The sequence below is a fragment of the Leptosomus discolor genome, chromosome 10, assembly GCF_034619465.1.
Source record: "Leptosomus discolor isolate bLepDis1 chromosome 10, bLepDis1.hap2, whole genome shotgun sequence".
NCBI classification, from domain to species: Eukaryota; Metazoa; Chordata; class Aves; order Leptosomiformes; family Leptosomidae; genus Leptosomus; species Leptosomus discolor.
In genome coordinates this window covers 15390836-15417773 of record NC_141400.1, presented here as the reverse complement: position 1 = coordinate 15417773, position 26938 = coordinate 15390836, and the positions used below count along the sequence as shown (strand labels likewise).

The 26938-nt window shown below is 48.3% G+C and overlaps 2 protein-coding genes across 2 annotated transcripts in view; one reads left to right on the top strand and one right to left on the bottom strand.

The window, feature by feature from the left end:
* The window catches only part of LOC104347495 (zinc-binding protein A33-like), a 40823-nt gene extending 17502 nt beyond the window's left edge, over positions 1-23321 (bottom strand). The window contains exon 1 of the mRNA XM_086471053.1: positions 23225-23321. Within this exon, the coding sequence (XP_086327179.1) occupies positions 23225-23321 (97 nt within the window). The remainder of the gene's footprint in view (positions 1-23224) is intronic.
* LOC104349895 (neuropeptide Y receptor type 2) lies at positions 7761-8924 on the top strand. The gene has a single exon (XM_009955568.2). It carries the CDS (start codon positions 7761-7763, stop codon positions 8922-8924), a length of 1164 nt encoding a protein of 387 aa, XP_009953870.1.
* Positions 23322-26938: the final 3617 nt, after the last annotated feature.

Genomic DNA, 26938 nt, shown 5'->3' with positions numbered 1-26938 from the left:
TGACTTCTGTGGCACAGAAAGTTGGTTGAAAAACCTCCCTGTTTCCATTCTCACAAAGAAAAGGAAACCAAAGTCCACTGTGGGGGTGAAGAGCAAGACTCCTCTGACAAACTTCTAGACGTAGATACTCAAAACCAAGGAGAGTTGTACTCCTCCCTAACCGCTGGGAGCATCTCCTTGCCTGGGTAAGCTGCAAACTCCCATGTTGTCTGTGGTGGAAATCTGATGCTGGGAACACACCTCACTTCTTCTCTTTGAAGGCAAAACCTTTGGCCAGGTAGGGAGCTGTGTTTCGCCTGCTTCCCTGCGCTGCCCACAGGGTGCTTTCCTGGGCTCCGGTGAGCTTGGGTTTTGCAGATTTGGACATGAGTATGCTGCTTTTGTGCCTCTCCCTCTCTCTTGCTCCAGATGTGTGGGCAGCGCTGAGCACCCTAAAATAGAAACTCACTTGGGTTCCAAGCTCCACACTGAATCTGGCTCTGGAACAGGCCAAGCCATTGCCAAGTGGCTAAAAACTACTCAACATTACTTTCATTTGCATCCCAAGAGTACCCGAAGGCTGTCCCGCCGCAGCAGCCTGCTCTGTGCAGGGTGCTGTACAAGCACGGAGGCAGAGGAGGATGGGGCGAGGTCTGTGAAGGCTCTGCTGAGTTGCAGGACCTGCAGACCTCTTGCTGCAGGGGAGATCTACCCCTGGACAAGACGGTGCCAGTCCCAAACGAGTTGAAAGCCTGAGCAGACGGGAGAGCTGCGGGGTGAGGGCGGATGGACGCTTGCCCAGGTCAGTGGCACGCATGAGGAGCCTGCAGACCTCCAGCTCCCACCACTTCTCCCTGGAGAGGGAACTGGATGTGGTGGAAAAGCTTCTCTCTCCTCGATGCAAGAAGCCCCTCAGTGGCTGAACACTGTATAAACAGCAGCAGCAGGCTCCCTCCCCCTTTCCATTTCTGTTTGTTAAACACACGCTCCCTGCCTTTCTCTCATTCAGGAGCTTACACAGCATCCAGCTTTGTGAGACAGGGGCTGTCAGTCACCCTGCAAGAGGGTGCTCTCCAGATGCTCAGGGTGGGGTACCGAAGCTGCCCCTCGTGATGAAGCACCCTCCAGCAGCCCAGATCCTCGCCTGACTTCCTCGCTTTTCCGAGGACAGTTGCAGAAAAGTGCTTTTCACCCCTTTGCCACAGGTTGACTCCCAGAGAGTGGAGAGGACCAAGCACTCCATCCTGGCCAGCAATGAGACGATAACTCGAGGTGAGCGGCTCGGTTCCTGAAGGAGGAGGACGCTCTGGCCTGTGCAGGTGGGTCGGGGAGGGCTCGTCCGAGCGGCAGGGCTGAGATGGGGCCAGGTCTTGTCCATGCCACATGGTTCAAGCAAAAAAAGGTGCAGGCATCTTTCAGAAACTGAATTTGGGGACCGACAGCCCTGAGAGCTGGAATAGAGAGAAAGTGAACAAGAAATACTGGCAGGAGAGTTTCAAAAGGTCCCTGGACTGAAGGAGGGAGTCTGGGAAGCTGGATGCTGAGTGAGAGCAGCCAGGAGGGCAGGTTGCTCCAGGGGGCTGCAGAAACCAGGCACGTACAGCTACAGAGCCGCGTGCTGCAGGTGTGGGGCTGAGGTGCGTGGCTGGCTGAGAAATCCAGATCTCTCCTGCAATCTGCCTCCTCGTGGCTTGGTACAGACCTCCCGTCGGCTCCTCCGTGCTGGGACTGCACATGGGGCTGGCACTCGGCTGGCTGTCAGAGATCAATGCCCTCAAAGAGAGAGATGCAAAGGGAGATAGGGGACTGCAGGAGGAAAATTGGTGCTTGCTTTCTTTCTGCACTCATTGCATGTTAATTGTTGAACAGAGAGAGCCTCTTATAGTCCTGTTGTAGCCTGCATTTCACCTACAGAGTTTCTGGTCTGTCCCAAAGCAGGATACTGGGTTTTCTCCCTGGTTGTTCTGCTAGTGGGTTGTCATTTCCCTCTTCTCCCTTGTCTCGTCTACCCCAGACTCCGTAAATTTCAGGAGGTAACAGACTCCCCAAGTTAACCAGGATCCTTCCACCAAGCTGCCTCTTCCATTCTGCAGCCCTGAAAACTAGTGTGTCTCCATGGGCAGCGTCACCCGCTGAGTCCTGTCTCCCAGCCAGCCTTGCTCTGCTCCCATGGTGCGTCCCACAGGGCAGAGGGCCCTGCACTGTTCCCCCCTGCTTTCTGTAGGACAATTTTCCAGGAGAAAGTGTGTATCCCTGCCCAACAGATCTCTTCTCATCACCTTCTTTTTCATCCTGTCCTGAGCTGAGTGACTAAGGCACCCTCCTTGCCTTGTCCCCTTCAGACACGTTCATGGCTGCAGCCTAGTCAGGGGTGTGCAAATATTTAGAGTGAGGAGCCACAAGAAATCCCTGGTGTACCTCCTCCTCCTTGCACTTTGTCTGCCACTGCCAGTTCTACGCAGGGGTCCCCCAGGAGCAGCTCCAGGGCCCTGGAGCTTTGCAAGTGCAGGGGTGGCAATGCGTGTCTGATGCCATTAGGTTTCTGCACCAATAGGCCTGGTCTGGATAGACAATTTACAAAGCTGTAGCAGGTGATGGGCAGGTCAGAGGGCTTCACTTCTGACATGGTGTCACTGGAGATGGAAGGACCTGGGACAATTTCCATCTGCTTTTTGGCTTCAGGAAATCATCCCAGAGCTGCTGTTTGTCCTGAAACCAGCTCATTGCACAGAGGAGGCAAACCCCCCCTCCCCTCCATCGCTCACATTTTGCATTTTCATGCAGCTCCTGAAATCTACGTCCAGGTTTTATCCTGAGATATGCAGAGTCTTCTCTGGTGGTGGACACAGGAGGCTGGAGTCAGCAAATGTGGGCTCTGTTCCCAGCCCTGCTGTGGATGTGTTGTGTGGTCTCTGGCAAGCTGGTTAACCTCCATATCTCTGTTTATTGTGTTCTCCTCTCTTAAGTGCTGTGCTGCGGGGTGCAGGGCTGAACACTGCTGCCTCTCGAGTGCTGTAGGGGAACATGAAGGTGGTAGAAGGTGGCTTGCCCCAGGGTGACAACCGTGTTCTGGTGATGAGGGCTGGTCTCAGATCTCCTTGCCACGGACACCTGACTACTGCCAGATATGGGACCGAGGGCGAGAGGAGTCAGTGCTCAGACTGGGCTGCTGGAGATGAAGGGGTTTCATGGAGTTGAGCTGCTTTGGAGGAAGGACCCAGCATGGAATAAATCAGTGAGTCAAGCCAGGAAAGTATCCATCAGCCTCAGCCCTCCTACCCCAGCGCTGCTGTAGAAAGAGATCATGGCTGTTGTTAGCCAGACAGCAGAGGCTGGCCCAAGTCCCTTCGCTCCCTTCTTTCGAATCAGTGATAACTGTGATTGATAGAATTGTAATTCCTGGCCACACTCTGAGCAATCTTTGTCCTTACCTCCCTCTTTTCTGCACCCCTTGTCCCCATGCCGCGAGCCTGCTGGCTGCAGCAACCCCAGTCTCACTGCTTGGGACAAAAAAAGGAATTTTAATTAACAAGCTCTGTTTTCTCCAGCCCTCTGCCCAACCCTCCAGCCCTGCTTTCTGAACCCTGCCAGGCTTTGTAGATGTTTTTTCCAGGTCTGGATGTGTCCTGACAGATCTGGACCAGGCTGGCTGCGTGCCTGGGGCTGCAGCAGGGACACTGGGGGAGCTGGGGCATCCCCAGGAAGCAGAGGTGCACGTGAGTCCCAGGGCACCTAGTCTAGGCCTTCTGTAGGAATGGATTTTGGAGCTGTCACGGTGGTCACTGTCACTCTCAGTCATCGACATCAGTGTGCTCAGTGAAGGGCTGTTTCACAGCACCTCTGTGCTTTCCCCTCCTCTTTCCCCCTTCCCAAAAGCTGAAGACTGCTGGCACAGGGAACAGCTCTCTGCCTTCTTGGGAGCCATCCCTGGGTCCCAGCCCTGCCTCAGGCTGAACCTCAGCTGGAGGAGAGGGTGAGAGGAGTATGCAGGCAATGCCCTGTTTCTGCATCCCTTCATGGTAGCCCAGCATAGAGGAAAGGGCTTAGGGTAGTATTTCTGCCTCCTCCTGGTCTGCCCTGCTGTTTTGTTCTCCCCAAAACAGCTGGCTTTCAGCTCCAAGGACTTTTTCCATCTAGCCTGGCAGGCCTGCTGGGCACGGGAGTATGTGCCTGGCCACAGCCTACACATATGCCAGCACTTCCATTACTTGCTGGAAAGGACCCCGGTCCACTCCTACAGTATCCCTGTGACCTCCAGGCAGCCCCTGGAGGGGGAAACATTTATTATGACCGTTTTGTCTCTTAATTAAAATGCCTTAATTGATTTTTAGTAGTTCCCCTTTGGAAAAAAAAAACAAAGCAAACCAAATCAAATAACAACTCCATTAAGGCCATTTTGTTAGGAAGCGAAACAGCTCCAGTAATCATGATGTTCCTGGCTCCTCTCAGATGGTGGGGAGCTGCCAGTCTGCGGTGAAAGGAAATAGCCTGAGATGTGAACATAGGAACTGGCAGCCAGTTGGTGGGTGAGATGAGGAAAAAGGGAAGGGAGTGTCCACTGGTGTTGTGCCAAGACTTGGGTACCAAAGATAAACGGAACAGGCAAGGCATAGAAAAGGGGATAACAAGTGATAGTGATAAAGTAATGCTAGATGATCTGGAAGGTATAAAACCCCAGCCATAGAGCAAGCAGGGAAAGTACAGCCACTGAAACTGTGCCCAGCCCTTGCTCTGTTTCCTTCACCGACCTTGTTCTTCTGGCAGTGAGGTTTGCTTGGGGGCCAGCTGTGGCACGGGTGTCTGCGGGCTGCTGCTGCGGCTGGGTCAGGCTCTGATGAAGAGCCTGTGGCTGTGCCACCTTCCTGGGACCCTGCCTGTTCCCCTGTGCTGTTTCCCACCGCGTTGGCTGTCTGGGGCAGCTTTGAGTTCCTTGTCTTTGGGGTTACCTTTCCAGGGCTAGGGGCAGTGGTGGAGGTCAAGATCACCATTAAGCAAACTCTCACCCCAGCAAATCCACCCATTTTCTTCTCCTGATGCTTAAAGCTCCCTTCCTGCCGTCTTAGTGGTAGCTATACAGTCTCCATCATCATAGTATCTGAGCCCAACATTTACAGGGATATTGGCATAAATCAGCCAGCAGTTAAATGTGTTAGGCAAACCAACAGGCACGGAAAGGGCAGGAGAAAGCAAGTGTGCAGGCAGGGACAGTCTACTGCAGGCAGCTCGTCTGCTGGGCCTCTGCGGGGGCCTACGTTTGCAGGCAGCCAGGCAGATTCCTAGGAGCACCTCCCGGAGGGGAATCAGCCCCTTGCTCCGAGTACTGATGTGAGAACAATCAGCCATTTGTTATTCATCGCAATGTAATTGCTGCCACCTTTACTCGTATGCTATTTGTTTAAGGAACTAAGTGAAATGCAGGTCTTCTGCACAGAAAGCATCCTCCCTTCCCAAGGACAGGCTGTCCTTAAAAATTTGGCTTGCAGGACACAGGATTTGCGGGAAGCCCACCAGCACCCAGTCAGCAGTGCTCCCATAGGTACAGACCCAGAGCAATTCATTCCTCAAGGAAGCTGAGAGGGTACCCAGCAATCTGCCTCTAATTCCCAGCTTGGTTTAAGCCCTCTGCCTCCCTCCCTCAGCGGCAGGACATTATGTCCTCTCTCTGCAGGTCACAGAAAACATGGTGCTCTGCAGACCACTCTGTTCGGGCAGAGTGATGACTTTTGCTTTTGATCAAGTGTGCGCTGGGAAGGAGGGCCCCACGCACAGCACTGGGGAGAGGGGACATGTGAGGGGCCACGTCCACCCCCCTCCGCGTGCCCCGGCAGCAATGCTGAGACACGGAGGCTGAGAAGGAGCCAGTGACAGAGCTGGCTTTTCTCCTGCCGTGTTCGGACTGAATGAAAACCCTGCCGTGACAACACTCCGCCATTACAACGGCACCAAACGCCAGCCGCAGGTTCCAGACTGAGCTCATCCGTCAGGCTCCCTGCTCCCAAAGCCATCTTCACGCAGACGTTTGAGCACCGCGTGGCAGGAGGCTCCCTGACGCCGGGGCTTTGGCTCTCGGGCCTCTTTGTGTCTGGACGCTCAGCAACAGCTCTGCAGGAGGCTTGTTCACAGCTGCAGCGGTTTGCCCCCTGCACACGCACGGCCCTGCAGGAGCTCCCTCCTCGGCAAAGCCAGCGGATGCCTGGGTGTCACCGACACTGAGGGGACAGACAGGTTCTTTTAGGGATCCTTGGCAGAATGACGACAGCACTATATCGTGGTTACAATTAAAACTTTATTTCCTTAACAGGACATTATGGTTAGCATAGCACAGAATTTATGACTGGAACGGCACAGGATTTCTACAAGCAGAATCAACGTAGCACAACCTACAAGTAGCATAATACAAAGTGTATAATACACCTTAACTTATGATTTCTAATCACTTAAGTAATACAGAATTGATAATACAACCTAACATAATTTATAATCACCTGGACCCTCTGCAGATCGGGTCAAATCATAACACATGGTTTGCTGTATCAATACAACAATCATAATCTAGACTTGAAAATCCTATAGAAGCGTACGAGTCACTCACTCCATCCGTGGAGGAAGCAGAGGATGGTGGGGGTGTCCCTGGCCACGGCGGGTCACAGGTCTCACTGTCCAGCGGTCCCCCCCTTAGGACTTGTAACTGCTTGATTTTATGGACAGTGCTCTGTGTGGTGTTACACTTCCCTGGTCTGTGACGGGGTCATCAACAACATCTGGCTGGCCGGGTGCCTGGGACCTCCAAGGCCAGCAAGGAAGCGAGTAATCGTTCTGGCACCCAGGAACCTTGAGGCTGGCAGGGAGGGGAAGGAGAAAAATGTTTGGTTTGTCTACTTGGTTCACAGGACCTTCAGAGTCTGATAATGAGGGAAAGGGAATGAGCACATGACACGCTCGGTCACAGAGAGTGGCTGCTTGACTCATAAAACGGCGTTAGTTATGTGAACCACATCACCAGGGTTCAGGAGCAGGGGGTACCGGTCTCAGGTGGTAGCATCACTAGCAGAAGCAGTGGCAGAGACTCACGCAGGGCAAGGGTAAGAGATATTTTCACCTGGAGAGGTAAGAAACAAGAAACTGAAAAAAAGTGGTGCAGAATCTGGAAATAAATTGTTATGGGAGGTGGAGAAAAGCACCTTGAATTTGAGAGTGTCCTGTCATATTTTTCCTTTCCTAGTTCTTAAGGGGTTAGGACTCAGGGTGTTTTTATAGGCAAGTAAATCTCATCAAAGATGACTGGCACCATCATCGATTTCTTCTGCCAGCCCCAAGAGGTCCCAAATTTTTGGCTTGTCTGAAGCGACTTCCCAGTTTCGCAAAGCCTAGCCTGAAGAAGCAGGAGAGGCAGCGTGCAAAGGGGCTCCCTGAGCAGGAGGTGTTTTCAGGACCTACCAGTCTGGCCCTGGCTGGTTGAGGGATTTTTCCCTGTTCAATTCAAATAAACGGAATCTCAGAAACTTGCATGGAAAGTTGCATTTTCCCCTGACCTTTCCCTGGGGAACTGGCATTCAGCTGGTCATAGGTTCTAACAGGAGGTCTAAGAGAGCCGAAAGGCCGTTCAGTGTGAGGAAGGATGAGGGGTAAGGGAGACAGAGGGAGGATGTCACTGCTGCATGTGGGACATGCCCTTTGAGTCTCAGTTCTTGCAGATGCTCTGCTGTCTCCTGCGCTCTCACTTCTGCTGTGTCTGTGTTCCAGACCTCCTTCTCCTCCCGACAGAAAGTCTCAGGCCAGGCATGGGACCGTTGGAGGGAGCCAACAGCACCCTCACCATGGAGAAGACTGCGTTAGACAAGAAGCTGCCACAGGGCTGGCACGCCAACGACTTTATCACTCCTAGCCAGGATCTCTCTGGGTCCCGCAGTGTTATGATGGACAGCACCAAGATCCTGGGGGTCCAGGTTGTTCTGATTGCCGCCTACTCCCTCATCATTCTGCTGGGGTTCATCGGCAACTCTTTGGTCATCTACATCATAGTGAAGTACAAAACCATGAGGACTGTAACCAACTTCTTCATAGCTAACCTGGCCCTGGCAGATCTGATGGTGGACACACTCTGTCTGCCTTTCACCCTAGTGTACACACTGCTGGACGAGTGGAAGTTTGGAGCTGTTCTTTGTCATCTGGTCCCTTATGCTCAAGCTCTGAGTGTCCATGTGTCCACTCTCACCCTGACTGTGATTGCCCTGGATAGGTATCGGTGTATTGTTTTCCACCTAGACAGCAGGATTTCCAAGAGGCTCAGCTTCACCATCATAGCTGTCATGTGGCTAGCAGCAGCTGTCCTAGCAAGTCCTCTGGCCATCTTCAGAGAGTACCGGTATGAGGAAATCCCATCCATCAACCTCAAAATGGCTGTCTGCTCAGAAAAATGGCCTTCTGGTAATAACAGAGATGCCACCATCTACAGTCTGTCTATGCTCCTCCTGCAGTATGTTTTTCCTCTTGCAATTATTTGTTATGCCTATACACGGATCTGGTTCAAGCTGAAAAACCATGTAAGTCCCACTTCTAGGAATGAAAACCAGTGCCGGAGGAGGAAGACGACCAAAATGCTAGTGATGGTAGTTGTGGTATTCGCAGTCTGTTGGCTCCCCTTCCACATATTCCAGCTTGCCATTGATCTTGATCTGGTTCTTATCTTCCATGAGTACAAACTCCTGTACACTGTCTTCCATGTCGGGGCCATGTGCTCTACATTTGTCAACCCCCTGCTCTACGGATGGATGAACAAGAACTACCGGAACGGCTTCCTTATGTTCTTCCGTTGCCAGAACAAGCCAGAAAGCATCCACACTGAAGGCTCAGTTAGAGGGAGGTCGTACGTCTTCAGGGCCAACACCCTAAATGGGAGCATCAAACAGACTCCTGGCAGTGGACCACTGCCCACAGAGGTTTAGGGATGGGACTTCCGCCTCCAGGACTGAGGCTGACAGCCCAGAGACATTCTTGGGTGAATGCCTTTTTTTTTTTTGGTGGAACATTATGTTGCCAAAGCATTATAGCTACTGCAGCCACATAGGAATAACCCCCTGTATTTCTCAAAACAATAAATCTCGTGTATTTCTGTCTGAACAAACAAATGAATTTTTCCTTTCTCTGTATTCAAGTTATGCATGCAGAAGGATGAAAAATTATACACAGAGGAGGCTTTCATTTAGCCAGCAAAATACGCCCTTTTTGCTATTTTCATTTGCCAAAGTGGGTTGCTCAACCTTTTACTCCCTGACATATTACACATTACAAACAGAGAACCTTTATTGTGTACGCTTGTTCATCTGTACCCAAAAGCCTTAATGATCCATCTTTAGCTAATGCCTCCAAGGAGAGAGAGACCTCCACTCTCCTGCAAACATGGGCTGGTTAGTGCCATCACTCCGCAGGCCTGGGAAGGGAGCGGGCTGGTGCAGGTTGAAGCCAAGCAATCCATGATCTCTTGTCTTGCATAGCGGTTGCATGAATCTGCATTTGCAACCCATGGGATGAGCTCTCATCCTCAGAAAGCCCAGGAGGTGGCAGTGACACGACTTACAGCAGTTTCCTTTACCAGTGCCAAAGCAAGGCTTTGGGGACATCTCATTAGCCAGGGAGCTTGTGAGCCTGGCACCCTGGACCTAGCAAGGAGGAGAGCAGCAGAGAAGCAGGTAGGAAAGGAAAGAGCTGAGGCAGCTGATCAAGAGAACTGAAACTAACCCCAGGGGATTAGCAAAGGTGATTTCCTCCAGACCCTAAGGTGTGCCTCCTGTCATGCAATAACTTGACAGATGCCAGCATGACCAGAGAGGCAAAACTGCCAGCGACGCCATTCTCTAAGGCACTCGGAGGGTTTTAAAGCTTTACTCTTCCTGGAGTTGGAGGTAGGATGGATCTGTAGGTGGGTGCTTCAGTTCAGAAGACAGATGTAACCTGCTTGCATGGTTGTCACAGCTGTGGCATCCTTTGGCAGAGAAGACGTGGAGATAAAGGAAGAGGCATTCTTTCAAACCAAACTATATGTTCTCCTCCCTAAGGCTGTGTCAGCTGGGGAGTGTATTTTTAGCTCTGCCATCAAAGGAGTCTTGATTGCTACTGTGATCTCAGCAGCTCGTCATTGGTGTAATCTCTGAAAGTCAGTGTTCATCGTATCAGAAAGTAACTCCCAGATGCAGGAAAGAGACTCCACAGATCCCCTCATTAAAGATAAAAAGTAAAGAAAAACTTTGATTTGTGGGTCTTCACTTGAGCAAGGACAAGAGGCAAGAGGACTTGTAGTACTGAGTATGCCATCTGGGCTGCTGGGCTGTCACATCTGGAGCCCTCAAGAGATGAATTGTCAAAGGGCTTATTTGAAAATCCAGCTCTCCTGCCTCTTCCTCAGCTTGACCTGCCTCTGGGCCTTGTCCTCCAGCTCAGCTTCTGACTGCCACACTATATTTTAATCTCTCTGTTTATTTCTGCTCTCTGATTCCCTGCTCCAGTTTCCTAAATAGGTACAAGAAAGTGGTTTCTGGTTCCTTCCTGAGAGACATCACTGCCAGCCAGGGGCTGCAGACCACACCCCACACTTGGAGGCATGGGCATGCTGATGCCTAATAACCTCCCCAACACCTGATCCTGCAGATCACAGCCCGATTTTCTTTTCAGGAAGCTTCAGGATCTATGGAGATCCTGTCAGGAAGTCACTGATGTTCCAGTAAATGGGTCATCTGGTTCCTGACAGGCCAAGGCATGATGGGAGAACCAAGACACAAGTAAACCTTCCTCATGTGAACTGCTGTGTTGTGGCGGTGAGAGTTTGCTGTTTCATCCCAGTGGAAGGAGGAGGATATTCTCCTCCACAGCACTGGTAAATTCTGTCCCTACCTAATGAGCTAGTAATTTCTACAATTCTCTTGAGGAACTCTCCCCATGTTTCCATCAAACTCCAAGATACAAGGAAATGTTTTTGTTTCAAAAGCAGCCTAAACGAGTGGAAAGAATTCAACTATTACCAATAAACACTTCAGAAAGTGATTTAACAGTCGATAATGTATGTCAGAATAAAATAACACATTCAGCAATGCAAGCTTGGAAACCAATCACGCTGCCAGCTGAGATGGATGAGGAGCTAAATTGCTCGTCTAGGGGCCTTGCCAAAGGTTTTGTCCTGTGACACCACACACGGTATCTGACTCCGGAGCAAGGCAGATAATGACATTATGAATGGCTTCTTAATTTTGAGCCCAGACTTTTAAACTAAATATGGATAAATAAATAAATAGATCTCAGCTCTTCACAAATAAATACTGGTGGTGGCATTTATACGGCAAAGGGATTTTTATGCTGGAGCAAACTGAGAAGGAGAAACTGTTTACTTGAAGCATAACAGCAACGTTCTATTTGCTTTAATACACTTGCGCAGCTTTACTGATAGATTTCTGCCTGTGAGCGTGCTGCTTTTTTCCTTGCCATTGGAAAAAGTCACAACCTTCCGCACCCACGGCTGGCAGGGAAATCAGCTCTTGGTTGTCTATACATGTCCCTGTGGAAAACCACGATGCCTTTATTGAGGGAAAGTGGCCCTAGTGTCCACTGCCAAACAGAACAAGAGAAGGTGGAGAGCAAGGAAGCAAAGCTTCTTACCAGAGGTTGATTTGGTCATATAATTATATTTTATAGACTGTCACGACTAGGACTGAATTTGTTTCCATGAAACAGAAATCTGTGGGAGATGAAGGTTCCCTAGATATCAACACTCCACTAAAGATGGCCTTACTGCCATGATCAGTTCCATGAAACCAACCGCCAGAAACATTTTAAGTTTTTGCACTATTTAGCGCTCAGGACAGGGTATGGCCCTGCTCTATTGGTGTCAAGGGCAGATCCTCTAGTAGTTACAGATATTCTTGGATTCAAAGGCATCTTCCTGCCGCCTGCCTCTTGCCAAAGGAGTATCAGTGAATGCCCACCAAGTCGGGCTCCTCTCTGCGGAGCTGGCCCTGGCATTACTGACGTGGGATGGAGTGACTCGTGTCAGAGGCACAGCAGCTGATAGGGGTAAGGTATTTCATTACAGAGTTAGAAACACAGTGACAAAAATGAAAATAGACAAGTGTTTCCTCAAAGCTTGTCTGGAAGACAGTGTTGTTCTTGGTGAGCAAATGTATTTCCTTTAAGGCTCTTCCTGATTCTTGCTGACATCCTTCTCAAAATGCTGCTTCACCAAACTGACCTGAGGATATTTCAGAGCCTTTAGGAGAGAGATTCTGAATTCCCTGAGAAACACCCCATTTCTCATGCTAGGACACTCTTTGCGGTCAATTCATACAAATCTTGTAGTATAAAAAGTACCATGGAACAGTTCTTAGTTGCCAAGCGACCCCTAGCAGATGATTAACTTTGAATAGACACCACAGGTGGGGATGCCTCTAACTATCCCATGCAACCATTACTCACACGCCAGACAAACACAGGAACAGCTGAGACGTGGCAACACCATCATTTAAAACCAGCATCATCAGTAACTGCCGTTCCCTATTACAGGCTGCTCTAATTGCTCTCAAGAGTCCAGAGCCTCTTATCAAACCTCCAGGCTTGACAAAGCAAGTTGAAATCTGCAGAGCAAAGGCTGCGCTTTGGACACAGGAGGCTCTCCGAGACCTAGAAATTTTGCCTCTAAAACACTTAGTTTGCTCTGAAAATGCCTTCCCATTTGATTTCCAAAGCATACACATCTGTAGCAAGCTAATGCGCGTAAAGAGAGCAAAGGTTTGGGCTTTTTACTTTTCCTTGTCTTGAGGCAATATATACAGCCGGCACTGAGATCAGTGCAGGGTGAGCTGGGTCCTTCGGTAAGGGCTGTGTTAGAATCAAAGACGTGACACACTCCTGCGTACGCCTGTGCTTCATACCGCTCCTATAAAGGCCAGATCCATCCCCTCGTGGCTCTCTGCCCTGCAGTAACATGTGCCCTCTCCCATTACCCACGGCAGCCCAAGCGAACAATGTCAAATGGCACATGTTTTATTCAATATGCCCACAAATGTATCAGCAGAAACACTGCTCTGAGCTTTTCACAAAGGCTCTGTAGGGAAATAGATACTAGACCAGGAAAGAAGCAGTTCCTCTAACATATGCTAATACGGGACAGGCTGGAGTGCTTTCTGCTGAGGGAGGTCACAGGCAGCTTCTGCTGAAGGAGGTCACAGTTTCCCTTGATATCAGGTGTTAATCTTATAATTGTTACAGCTAACATGGTCTGAAACCAAATTAGCCTTTGTTTGGGCATGAGCTGTGGAGTTGGCTCTTTCTTTGCAAGCCTTTTGTCTTTCGGATCTGTTATTGTGTGATTTCACTAGGGTCTCTGAATGTGCTGGGTTTTAAATAAGGCCTCAGGATCAGCTAACCTGGTGAAAATCAGGAATTAATGCAATAATCCAGAAAAAAAGAAAGGATTCTGGGTTCATATGGATGAGCAGAATTGGGTCCTTTGCATCTGCAAAAAAGACGGCATTGTCTTCCTTTCAGTTTTCCCTTATCTAGCTTGAGATTCTTCAAGTGCCAAAAATAATATTGCATATTACTGCCAGAACATTTATCTTCTCTTTGAGCTCATTTCAGAGGAGGGATTTGTTCAGGAGGGCCTGGGAGGGGAAGAAGGCTAGGTTTTTAAAGCTCATCGTTATCTCTAGTCTCAGTGTTTTGTAAGTTAAAAGACAAATCAGGAAGTGACAAAGTCACTCACACACGCCAAGGGAGGTACCAATTTATCTTCAGACAACACAACTTCTATTTAATTTTCTATCCAACTGCATCCCAGCGCCCTTTGCCGAAGTGTTGTATGTATATGGGGCTGAATGAGGTTGTGGGAGGAAAGCATTTTTCTGCTGCTAATAGCAATACCTTAGTGTCACTCATGATTTATAGCCAGCAAAGAATGCTTTTTCTGGTGAATGTTCTGCTCAGTGTAATGAGTACAGAAGGAATAGTGCGGACGCCTCATGGAGCTCACAGGAGGAGATCTTCATTAGGTCAGTCCTGTCCAGTGTGGTAGCAAAGACTGTGAACATTAGAGGAGAAACTCTTTTGTTTATAACTAGCTTATTGAAGTGCACAAGCATGGAGTTGTCGCCGTGCCACTCTGCTAATGTGTCACAAACTTTCAGACGCTGTTCGTCTGGAGGATGTGCAGGCAGCTCAGCTACAAGGTGCTTCTCCTTGATGCTGCGTGGAAGGAAGAAGGGAAATAGATCACAGAATAAGATTTCAAGATCTTCAGGAAAGGATGAGCCCCTGGATGAAAACTGGAGGTTAATATGGTTCTTTATGGAACATGGGGTAGACTGTTGGCTCTATTGGGACCAGGATGAGTAACATCAAAAGGGGAATGAACTCTGCCCTGGTGCAGGAAGAACAGAGCCTCTGTCAAGCTAGGGACAAGCAAGAAATAACAGCAAACCTGGATCCATCATGTCCACTATTCTCTCTTAGATGGAGGTGATAAAAGATGCTGTTCAGGGAAAGCACGCTCACTTGGCCACTTTAGTGGTCCATTCCCCCCTAGCAGCAGCCACAACTGTTGTGCTAGAGATGTTAGAGGGGACACCGCTGTCTAGACCATTTAGTATCCATTTCTAGACTTTTTGTGATTTTGTCTAATCCCTTCCTGACTCTGACAATTCTGTCTGCTTCCACAGCCTCCTGTGGCAGTCAGCTCCAGAAGTTCACTCCCCACGGTGTAAAAAAGTACTTTCTTTTATCTGTTAAAACCCCTCCCCTACTAGTTTCAGCAAATGCCTTCTGGTTCCAGTACTGTGGGACTTGCTGAACAGCAGTCGAACCAGTGCTTACCCAGTGCCTCCTACATTTTGTAAAGCTTGATGCTGTCCTCCTTCTCCAGCTTTCTCCTCTCCTAGCTCAAGTCAGATCTTCTCCTAAGGCAGCTTCTTCATCCCTGATCATCTTATTTGCTCTTCTGTGGACCTCCTCTAGTTCCACAAATATCACAATGGGCTGAATTTTGCTCACAGTTCCTGTAAAGGCGTGGGATCTGTCAGCTTTGTTCCAACCTTGCTTAAGATCAACTGTAAGAGTGCTTTTAAGTATATATATGTGTGGGAAGGACACCTCTTGATAAAATGTCAGGCTGCAGCGTCGCTGTATTCTTAATGAAATCTCATTACACTGGTCACTGAGTCAGTTCAGTGAATCATGAAATGCATCCCCAGTTTCGTTTTTGAAGACGAGAGCCACAAGGGCAGTCACATCCCTACCTCACCTTGAACTCTGTATCCAACAGATTTATCCATGGGCAAAACTGGAGTCCAAATGATCCTGATCCTGGCCTAGTGTCCTAAATGACAGCTTCGTCTGTCCATTCTACAAAACAGAAAAATGAGGAATTGTGCATTTCAGGAAAAGAGCGATGAGTTTTTGTTACTTGGCAACTGTTGCTCCCACATATTTTGGAAGAATTTGAGAACATCCTGCGCCTCAGAGAAATCAACTAGCTTAGGTGAGGAGGAATGGAACTGGCAGCAAATCCCCAAAACTTTGAGCTGGGAAGATCTCTTGGGGCTCATGGAAGCAAAAAGTGCTTTATGTCTGCATGCTCCTCAGCTTGTCTCCTCAACGTGACGGTCTGCATCAGCTTCTGGGCTCTTCGTGGTGAAATAATCTGTTGTTCTGCTGTTTCTGTCTCGCAGAGGCATTTCACAGCCATCTGAATGTGCTCTAATCCACCTGCCAGCTGCAATCAGCACACAGCACGGTTGCATTCCTGTCAGCCAAGATTTGAGCACCAGAAACAAAAACCTTCAAAAGAGGAATCAGCAAGAGATCTGCATGTGAAAACTGGGGAGGGGGGCAGACAAACCTGAGGGCTTGGTGAATGTACACACAGTGACCGCAAACCCAGGCAATGAGGCCAGAGTAAAATTTGACTTGCTTTCTGCAGCGGCAGTTGACTTCAGACAGGAATTCAGACATGATGATTAAAACAATAATTTAGAGCTTCAGTTGCTGGGAGCTAATCTCCAAGGTTGAACTCAGCAGATGGCTGCGTAAGTGGACCCCAGCTAATGCATTTATGCAGTGGTTCAGCATTTTTGGTCCAGTCTTGTTACTGACAACTTTGCTATGTGAAATCCCATTTCTCTTTCCTAGGTTAGATAAAAGAATCTAGTGGTTTCAAAGTGCAGATCTCAACTCTCCGAGACAACCCTGCAGTACCCAATTAAGTAAAGCTCAGATAGCAAAGCCAGCATGGCAAGGACTGATTGAAAATGTCTGTTGCTTCAAGGAGTGCAATAACACGAGATTGCTACGGTGGCAAAGATGTCTGACTAAAGCATAGGGTTCATTGGTCTTTGTAAGGTCTGCCTGGCACTGCAGTCCTTTGTTGTGTGAAATTCCAATTGGCTTCATGCAAAATCAGTGAGAGCTGGGTAATTAATACCCAATAGTTTGTTTGGAATCCTGGTCTTTGTAATTATGTCATTAAAAGGACATGAGCTAATCTCACTGCAACCCAAGCAGTTAGAACAGCATGGCAAGAACTTCTCTCTCTGAAAGGCAGCTATTAAAGTACTTCTCACAGATTTCGCAGACAGCAGGGAGATGTTCTGGGGTATTTTAATCATATACATGCTATAAGAACAGTATAAGAAAAGATCATAGGAAATAAATGGGAGTTGGAACTCCTCTGGCTAAACCATCCCTGATCGCAGGGTGTCTCACTTCCTCCAAGGCTCCTGTGATGGAGAATTTCATCCACTCCTTGCACAGTCTATTCCGAGCCGTTCCTAACGTCTAACCAATAAATCTCCATCGCTGCAATCTATTACTTCTTGTCTTCTGGCAGACACAGATAATAGTTTATTACCTTCCATACCACACCTTTATGTACTTCAAGGGTGTTATCACGCATCTCTTCCACCCCCTCCAGACTAAATCAAGTCATTTTTTTCTGTCATTCCTCACAGGGCTCACTTGCTCTTGTTCTTGCTGCTCTCCTCTGGACTTCCTGTGTTCAACAGGCAGTAGTTTAGGAGGCAAACAAAAGGACTGAAGGCAGTAAAAAGCTTCTGCAGACATGTCAGATTCTCTGAGCAATCACTCACTCCGCATACTGGAATGCATAATTGGGAACTGCTCTTTTCCAAACACAGCGACTGCCTCTACGCTACGGCAGGAGACCAGGTCTTTGTTTCGCTGTCAGCCAGAGCTATTTCCATGTTCTGACTCATCGACGGCTGTTTCTGCACAGGTAAAAGCAGCAGTGCTTCGCAGCATTGTTCAAGCCCTCAGAGGTGAAAACAACTACGAGGCCTAAGTTCCCCTGCAAGTTGCATCAGTCACGTCGAATTTTGCACCGTGTGGACGTTGCCTCGTGTGTGCAGCTCTGGGTATGTCCATAGCATGACCATGCACGCGGCCCTGTTCTCTAGGAAGCTGTGACACAAGTCCCAAGACAGGAGGCTGCAGTCATCGTGTCCCAACTTGCCTTTCCCAAGGAACCTGGTGCCTCGCAAATGTGTGTCTCCCCGAGTCGCCCTCAGGACTATTTCTTGTGCTGGCCAGCAGCTTTCTGCACTCCCCATCCCCGTTGTGAGCGCAGCAACTTCCTCACGCCCTTTCATTTACAAGCAGGCCCAGGGAACCTTTGGGCTGTGGCTGGACCCCCCTTCTTGGATCCAGTGGTGCTGGTGGAAGAGGTTGCAGTCCCCAGACCTACTGAGGCACCTGAGCAAACAGCTCTGACAGCAGAGCAGCAACACGGGGCAGTGCTGACTTCTCACTGTCCCCGGTATCCTCTGTTCAGGGGACCTTTAATTGCTACTTCTTCCACCTTTCCTCGAAGAACAGCACTTACATTGTACTTCCTTATATCGTGGATAGAAAGTAAAATTCTTTTCAGCTAGTTCTCTTTTCCAGCTTTGTCAAATCCTAGATGAGCTGATCTTAAACTGCTGAGCCTTGCTTTCCTCTTCTGTGAAACAGGACAAGTGCAGCACCCAGAGGCTTGTAAAGCATGTCGTATGTGCCAGCTGAAGAGTGCTGCTGCATAAAAAGCCTTATAATTGAACCCATCTTACGATAATTATCTTTCCATCAGACCTTACTTGCAAGGTGCTGTTAAATACTCAGAGAAAAGCAGCTTTTGAATTCTTGGGGGTAAATATTTATACCAGACTCTCAAAAAAGTAATGATTTGTGAATCCAGGTGTGGGAGGGTTTTTAATGGGAACAGTGCCTGGAATTTTACTGCTTTCAATGTGGTGTATGAGTATTGACTGAAGGATGACCACAGGCTTTGCTCCACTGCTCATAAGCATTTCTAAATTGTTTGGACAAGAATGATTCTAAAGAAATACCAACACAGTTGTTTTCTGTGCCAAGAAAGCTAATTAAAAAAAAACTAAGCAATTTTTAGCCCATTCTTATTGTTGTCCTGTGCTGTCTTGTGCTTCCCTCCCTCACGATTGCTAAGATGTGCAATTGGAAGAAGGATCTTCCTCTGCTGAAACCACTTTAGAAGATGACATGCTCTGAGCTGCAGCATCAGTGAACAACCTGAAGAGAAGGATGGGGCACCCTGGCTACAAAGCAAATTTACAACGTTGCGTGCATACCCCAGGAATTAGCAAGACAAAAAGACAAAAAATTAAATTTAGGAGCATCGTGGAGGTGACCTCCTGAGGCAGAACATCGACCACATCAGCCAGATTAGGAAGCTAGAGAGCAACCTGCTGTCATGGCTTTTATGATCAGGTCATGTCCTCACTAATCTGTGGTCCATGTTACATCAATTTATTTCTCTTTTTTTTAAACAAAATACTCCCCCCCCCGCCACTTGCGACCCTTTATATTCAAGGGTCTCAATGCAGCTCATGTTGCCCAGAGGCTGGAGTCTTATCCTGGGAAGTGTTTGAATGGCTCCTCGGGGAAGTGCGAGTTGCAACTCATAACAAATATATTTGCAAGTAGTTCAGTGAGCCACAGAACGAGGAAAGCCAGGTTTCCCAATGGCCTGCTGCCTGTCTCTCTGGTGTCTAATAACGTGTCAGCTCACACAAGGGGCTCACACTCTCTACCTGCTGTGTTCTTGCACAAAACTTTTCAAATACAACATCGTGGAGATCTTGACCCCTCTGTCAAATTTTGTCAAAATTCATCAAGCGCTTTAAAAGTTCAATGGGCCTTTCTACGCTATTGGCACTTCACAAATTTTGGAGCCATGGGGCATGAGGGTAATTGGCTTTCTGGGGAACTGTATCTTAAAGTTACCCTTCACCACAGGACACCCCAAAAGATGTCAGTTGTTACGTGCATGTTGGCAGCCCCTTCTTCTTTTTCCTTAGAGGCTCTTGCGTGTCCCCCCCCTGGAATTTTTAACCTACTTCTCCACTACTAAAGAAAACCCCAAGTCTGAGCTCCGGTTGAGACTTCTCATTAACAGGCACTAACAGGCATGGCACCAGCTGCACAGGAGTCCTGTCAAATGGAAGGGCTGGGGCAGAATCTCCTTGTTCCCTCCAGTGAACTCGTTACTGTTTTGTCTCTTCAAGTTCTGTTTCAAGCCATAGGTTCCCCTTGGTTCCTTTATAGGGCCATTCCACAGATGAATGGATCCTACTCTGAGGAGCTGCTTTCTGTTTCTCAGCACGTAGTTCCCCTTTGTTACAGTCTTCTCATCATGTCTGGTCATGCCCCCATGTATTCTGGTATTTCTGGTACCCTGCACCATCTTAGGAGAAATAAATGAATAATCTGCTTCCTCACATGCACACCTTTCACTCTGCCCACTCAAAAACCACAATGCCAGTTCTGTGGCAAAAATTCTCCAGTCATGCGTTCAGATGTCTGGTGATTTATTAAAGCAAGTTAAAAAAGATGTTCCTAAACAGAATTTCATATATCCTTGTTGTTGCAGTGGTTATAACTCAGGGCAGATTTGACGTTTTCAATCCAGAGTTGTAAGGATATGCAGTCTTTTATCAGTCTATTTTGATTTCAAAATTCTTATCTCTATTGTGCTGTAAGCATTAGGTTAGCTCAACCTGCTGTATTAATAAACTGTCTCTTGGATGTTTGTAGCCCTTTTCTAATAGCCAGGACTTCTTGAGTTTCATGGTTAGCACAATGCCATACAGAGCTCATTCCTTCCGTTCTTGTGTGGTTGTGCTAATAAACAGGAGATAGATGCCTTTTGGCATTAACAAACAGGTGCAGCCCTTACAATGTGACAAAGAAATGATTTTGGCTGGAACTTCCCTGCGGTGTATTATCAGAGGGGATGGTATAAACAAGCCAGCACTTGTTAGAAGGAAGCATGGGATGTGACTTCGTTCCTGGTATCACCCTACTTTACAGTCCACAAAACCTCTATAAGACACTGAAGCTCTGAAGGCTGGAGGCAGCTTGACTGTGTCTCTGCATGTGAAATGCACAGCTAAGGGTCTGTTCAGGCACCCTCCAGAGTGATGAAAATGCCAAGACACTCTGAGATATTATATGAAAAGAGACCCTGGCACTGAGTTCTGCCTGCCAGAGACCTGCAGACATTCAGAAATGCTCTGTCATGCCAGCCAAGCCACAGCTCCAAGTTCTTTTAATTCTTGTAATCAACAGACAACCGATGAATGTGATAAGGTGGGGGTTTCAGCTCAACATGGGCTACGGAACAGAGAGGGGAGAGGAGAGAGACAGTAGATGGATACCAGGTAGGAGGTGCAGATGTGAAAGGTTTGATGTCCTCCCCTTCAGTGGAAAGACTGGAGACAGGATTAACAGATTGCACTCGGTAATGGTATTGTTCTGCTCAAAACACCAGGAGATGCAGTTGTTCTGAATGTCACTGTGAAAAGATGAACTGTCAGGGTACTTGATTCTCCACTCGGTTGCTCTGTTTGAAACCAGGTTAACATCACAGAGACCAGGATTGCACCTTTTGTATTTGAGAGCTGGAGCTGCTTTTTGTATGCAAGAAAACTGCCTCCTTGCTGGGGTGGCACTTCAGTACTTGTCACAGAGCACCAGCGTGGTGTAAGCCATCAGCTACTGCTGAAGGGGAAGCTGGAGGGTTTCTTTCCTAGCCACGCCATGAAGGTCCAGCAGTGGTGCACACTGTCAGCATCCCAGACATACCTCCAACGTGACATCAGAAAGCAAACCAGAGCCTCCCTGTTTTCATACACACTGCAGAGCAGGAGAACAAGCAAGACTCTGGAGGGATTCACATGTACTCTATATAGCCCAGACTAGCTGTACTGGTATCTGAGCTCTTTCCAGTATAGCACTAAGCGATTCACATCTCTCCAGCTGTTCATTCTCCCATCGTATCTCAGGGGAAGATGTGAGTGCCAGGAGTGTCTTGTTCTGGTGGCTATCTTTTAAAAAATATGTATTTAATTATCTTCCAGGAGGCAAGAATTAAAAAGCAGCCTCACTGCTTTGGGACCAGAGATTAGTGGAGTTTATTCCTGAGGGAGCTCATTTTGCAATCCCAGCTCAGCTCCGAGAAGGCTCTGCCGTCTCTCACCCAGTCAAGCTTCACTTGCTTGCAACCAGCCGTGCCATGCCAGGAGAGAAGCTGTTGGCTCTTGCTTTCACTCCTGGCACTGTGCTGCCTTTTACTGTACGTCCACGCTGGTGAAAAGCGTGGCCGCAACTTCTGAGCAAGCTTTAATCTAGCGGGGGCGAGGACCAGCACTGCTGTGACAGTGAAGCTCAGTCTTCCTGAGGAACCTCACCCAGCTCCTTCAGAGGAGCTTCTGCTGCAGCCGCGCAGCTACAGAATCCCTACCCATGTCGGCTGATTTACAGCCGTGTGCATGCCATGTGGGTCTTCTGTCTGCACTGCAGGCAAAGACTTTAGATAGTCTCAGTCAGAAAATACGGGCCACGACCTTGGCTCGAAGATTCCCTTTCCTGGCTGGCTGTGCATTCCTGAGAAAGAATTAAGTTACAGCACGGGGCCACCCTGGAGTCCTGCTGTTTTGGTGACAGCTGTGGCTATGGGCAGCCATGCTGAAAGGTGCAGTCTCACAGGGATAAGAGTAGCTGTTTATCTGGATCCAGTTCACTGGTCTTGAGTTGAGAGTATCTTAGGGCATCCCAAAAGTCACGCATGACTGTTCTGGACTCTCAGGGATGCAGGTGTGCAGAAAGCCGTAGGATAGAGGTGGAGAAAGCCTTTACAAATTTCATTATTGTATGGCCATTCCCTGTTTGCTAACCTGGGACTGCTGCTTCCCCCCGCCCCCCAAACTGACTGAGGTGGGGGTTAGAATCAACAATCTGTCTCAACCAGTGAGTGACTTCACTGGGTTTGTGAGATATCAGTATTCAGGTATTCTTTTTCCTCTCTTTGTGCTTGTTTTTTTACCACTAAAATGGGGAGTGAGAAGCAGTGTTTACCCGCCTCACATCACATACCCGATTACTGCTGTCAAGTAGGTTCCACTATTGTTGCTGGTGAAGTGTCACATTAGAGCTGCAAACCCAAACGCCAAGACTTTCAGTAGTTTTTCCTTCACGAACCAGATAGACCAAGTCAAGCTTGTCGTGCTTAACAGGCTTGGCACAAAGGACGCTCTGATTTCATATCGTGATGCCTTCATAAGGGGCAGCTCCTTCCTAATGAACGTATTTACCATTTCTGCATTACATTTCTGTACTTCACAAGCTGTGAGAAGATCTGAGCAAACACACTGGTTTGGGAACAACAGAAAAATCCCCAACACGGATCAAAATCATTAGCATGTTCATTAAAGGAAGGAGGCAGTTACCTTGACTGATATCAGAGAAATGTTACAGGCTACTTAACAAAACCGTAATGCAATAAAGCAGTATGTCCTGTTGGAGAGAGCAGCACGGCACGAACACTGGAAAATAATAACCCTTCCGCAGCTGCAAGCTGCAAGCCCTGGGCTGGCTCCATCTCGCACTCTCATTACTACCACGAACACCATGACTCCCTCCTCTCACGCAGATGCTGCTCTTGTGCCAGCACAGAGCCACCGTGCCGGCCCAGCCTGCTCCAGCGCTGCCTGGCAGTCCTGCCCGCTCTGGAGGGGGCGGCCGAGCCGCAGCACCGGCAGGGACGCTGCTTTCTGCAAGGCTGGCTCTTCCGCAGCTGCGCCAGGGCCTGTCACGAGTGTGCCGCAGAAAGACCACGCAGCACCTCAGGGCTCCGCTGTTTGGGGGTTATTTTTTCAAGCACACAGTGAACAGAACTTACAGGGAGTGGGAGAAAATTCAGAATCTGTTTCTTGAGGCAAGACCATCTTTCTGGCTCTTTGGGGAGAACTCCAGCTAAAACAGGGACACCACCACATTATTCCTGATGGTCCTGGGGAAAGAAATGAGTAGGACAGAAATGTTTGTTTAAAGAAAACATAAAGCAGCAAACCTAGTCAAGACTGTGTCTTTGATAGCCACCAGCACTGTATTCAACCCTCTCCAATGGACTCTTAGGATGATATGGTTTATTCATTACAGGGGAGGCTGTTTAGCTCCTGTTCGGTTATCCTGACAGAGTTTTCTAGACGGGTGCGTTATCCTTGGGAAGTTTTAGTGGGTTTTGGATACTTGATGTACTGTGCTGCTCTGTGACCAACTGGCCGCGAACCTGGAGGTATTTCTTCCTGTGAGCTTTGAATGGTTATGCTTCGGTTTCACTTTCCAAATCTGAATGAAATTAGAATGTTCAGTTTCAAAAGCTATTGCCTTTCCTTTAGTGGCAATAAAGAAGGAATGGGAACGCTTGCCTAGTCTGCTCTGTACTGTTCATTATTTTACACTAGGTTTCTCTTCTTCATAAACTCTCTATAGACAGTCTTTTCAGCTGTGCCTCGTCTCACAGCTTTCATTATTTTCATCACCTAACATATAATACTTCTGTACCTCATTTAGCAGAAAACCGTGTAGAGATCAAATTGTAGTTTAAAATATGAAGGTCACCTCTGAGCCTTGTTAACAATTTTATTGAAATAACTAGAACAGAGAAGTAATATGAATCATTGTTCCTATTTCATTGTTTAGGAAAATTGAATAAATGTCTTGAAAATGTTTTATGTAACGTTTTTGAAAGAAACATATTTCACCTGCTGTAAGACACGTGCTGGTTTGACCGCTCTGGAAGAGATTGGTTGGACGGCGACTCAGAAACCAAAGCAATTTCAAAGAAGAGAGGCAGGTTCTGGTTTATAAACACAGAAAGCCCAAGAAACATGTGGCTGTAGCAGCCTCACAAAGAAACTGAGATTTTTGTGATCCTGGAAGATTAAATGAGAGGTTGGCACAAGAACTCTGAGTTTAATAGCTGGGTAAACCAAGGAGATACCTTTTGCTACCTAAATCAAGTACAACACTTTTGGTCCCTTTCCTTGTTGGATAATTTTGTGCTGTGAGTTCCCTGTTCGACAAAGCCACATTCAAGAGCCAAAGTTTTGCTGGTTTGTACCACCCCCCACAGAAACCTGTGTATATAATTAGAAACATCAAAAACGTTAACATTTCTGAGATCCCTGATGTTTGTTCTTGCACACAGCTCCCAAACATACCAGAATTTGTCAGAAATACAACAAATCCCTTTTTGCTTTTCCACTGGTGCCATTTTAGAAATGGTAACATCTTTACTGCCACATTTCCGAGGGAAAAGGGGCTCCTTTTCCCTTCTACAGCCAGACAGCCGCTCCCTCTTTGTCTCCAGTCCTCTGACTGCTGCTCCGTCACTCTGTGGCAGTTACTATCAGCACACAGAGCAGGGACGGCGCAGCGAAATGGGAGCTGTAGCAGATGTGTGCAGAGCCACAGAGGAACCAGTTCGGTGTGTTTTTTCCTCTCAAAGGAAAGCCTGACCCCACGGTCACCAACATCCCGGCACATCTCAGGGAGGTTTCAAACGACTTAGAAGGGCCAATGGATACTGTCCCTGGGGACTCTAGCTAATAACGGGGCTACCTCACTGCTCCTAAATTCCAGCACACCTCCCTCACCGAGGACGAGGCTCAGAGGAGGTCCCAGCCGTGTTTTAAGCCCTCCATCGCCACTGTGAAATGAGCCCCCAGAGCTCCTGGCAGTGTTTTCCTCCTCGCTGCCGCGCTGTCTCAATCTCACATGGCTTTCGTTTCAGGGGCTGGTGTCATGAAAGCTCTTGGAAACTGGTGCTGTTTGAGGGCTGACACAGGGATGATGTCAAATCGCACTCAGAAAAGATGCCTCAGCCCCACTTTATGTGCATGACAACTTTGTGTGGATTGAATAGGAAAAGGGATTGAGGCTTTGCAGATGAGGGAGCTGGAGGAAACTAATAATAATCTGCTACAATTTCTCACCTATTTAAGCAGGCTCTGAAGTCAACTCTTGAAAAATAAATGCCGGTACCTGCTGCAGTTCAATGTGCCTGTCTGTCTTTTGAACTCCTTCAAAGTGGCCCTTGTACTTTATCAGGGAAATGAAGAGGGAGATCCCTGCGTAACCTCCACTGTTACCTTTCATCTCTGGAGGTAACGATGCATAAAGTGACCTGGGGGGCGAGTGCCTTTCCCCTCCTGACACAGCAGGTAGTCCTTTGTCGCTTTCCTCGGGCTTTCAATAGACACCGCTACACAGCAGCTTCCCCTGTTCCTCAAAATACTATTACGGCACAGTTAAAACAATTCACATGCTGTTAATATCATTTTTCTGAGACAAAGCCATTCGTCCATGGAAGAGTCATAATGCCCAATTTAGGAGGGAGTTTCTAACGCCATCGATAGCACGCATGCCATGAGAAACTCCTCCATGAACGATGGAAGGAAACACGGCTGCTTTCATTCAAGTTTTTTTTCTCTTTTACTATTTTTTTGGTTGTTCATTAGACCTGTAAAGCCTCTTTTTCCCAAATATGTGGCTAGGTAATAATTCAAAAAAATTTCAGTGGTCGCATATTGATCCGAATAAAAGTATGGAGCTTCAGAAAAGTATACAGGTTGGATAGAGCCACGCAGCGTTTGACGGAGAACAGAGAGTTTGCCACCAATTATTGCACATAAACACTGGCAAGGCCCGTGAATAGCTGCAGGACATCAGAAGGATAAACAACTGGTTGCAGATTTAATACTGGCTGTTGTATCACTGCTTTGTGGGTTTTATTAATGATTTACTAGACAAGTGAAGCCTTTATTCTGCTCCTCCGAGATCTGAGAAGACACAAGATAGCTGTGGTTTACATGTCTCTAAAGTTAGAAATCATGATGTAAAACACAGAAATAGATGTGAATAGAAAAAAAAGCCAAAATGTGTAATTTGAAAAACGTGTTTAAGCAATAGCTGCACAACGTCCTGCTTTCCAAAAGGTTCAAAGGAAGAGGGTTATAGATACAGCGTCCTACGGGGCTATGTGTTCCCTGGGGAGCAGGACGCCAATTTTTAGTGTTCATGAAAACCCAGAAAATAATTACTTCGGTTGTGTATGGAAACTTTTATTCTTCAAAACTCAAGAGAGAAATGTTGCTAAAGAAATGCCGGAGCAGAGCTTCTCCCTGGCGCCTCCCCGTTTCATGAGGAGAAGGGCCAGGCCCGTCCCTACCGCTCCGAGGAGACCCGGAGGGAGAAAAGCCGTGGGAAGTCCCACCGAAAGCCGGCCTGGCACCGCTGAGGAACGCAAGAACATGACCGCGCTTCTGCAGAGATCTAATTGCTTATTCTGCTAATCGCGCCCTAATTATGCCCCGCTCCTCTGCGACCGGCTCCCGCCGCCCTCAGGGGACGCCGCCCTGAGGGAAACTGGCGGGAACAGGGGCCGCGCGCCTTCCTTCCCGCCACCACGCGAGGCGGACGCCGCGCACCCGCAGGAACGCTGACCCCTCCCGGCCACCGTCCCGCACCGCCGCCTCTGCCCCTGCCAGCCGCGTCCCAGCGCCCGGCCCCGCCCTTCCCGCCGGCGTGGCCCCGCCCCCTCCAACCGTCA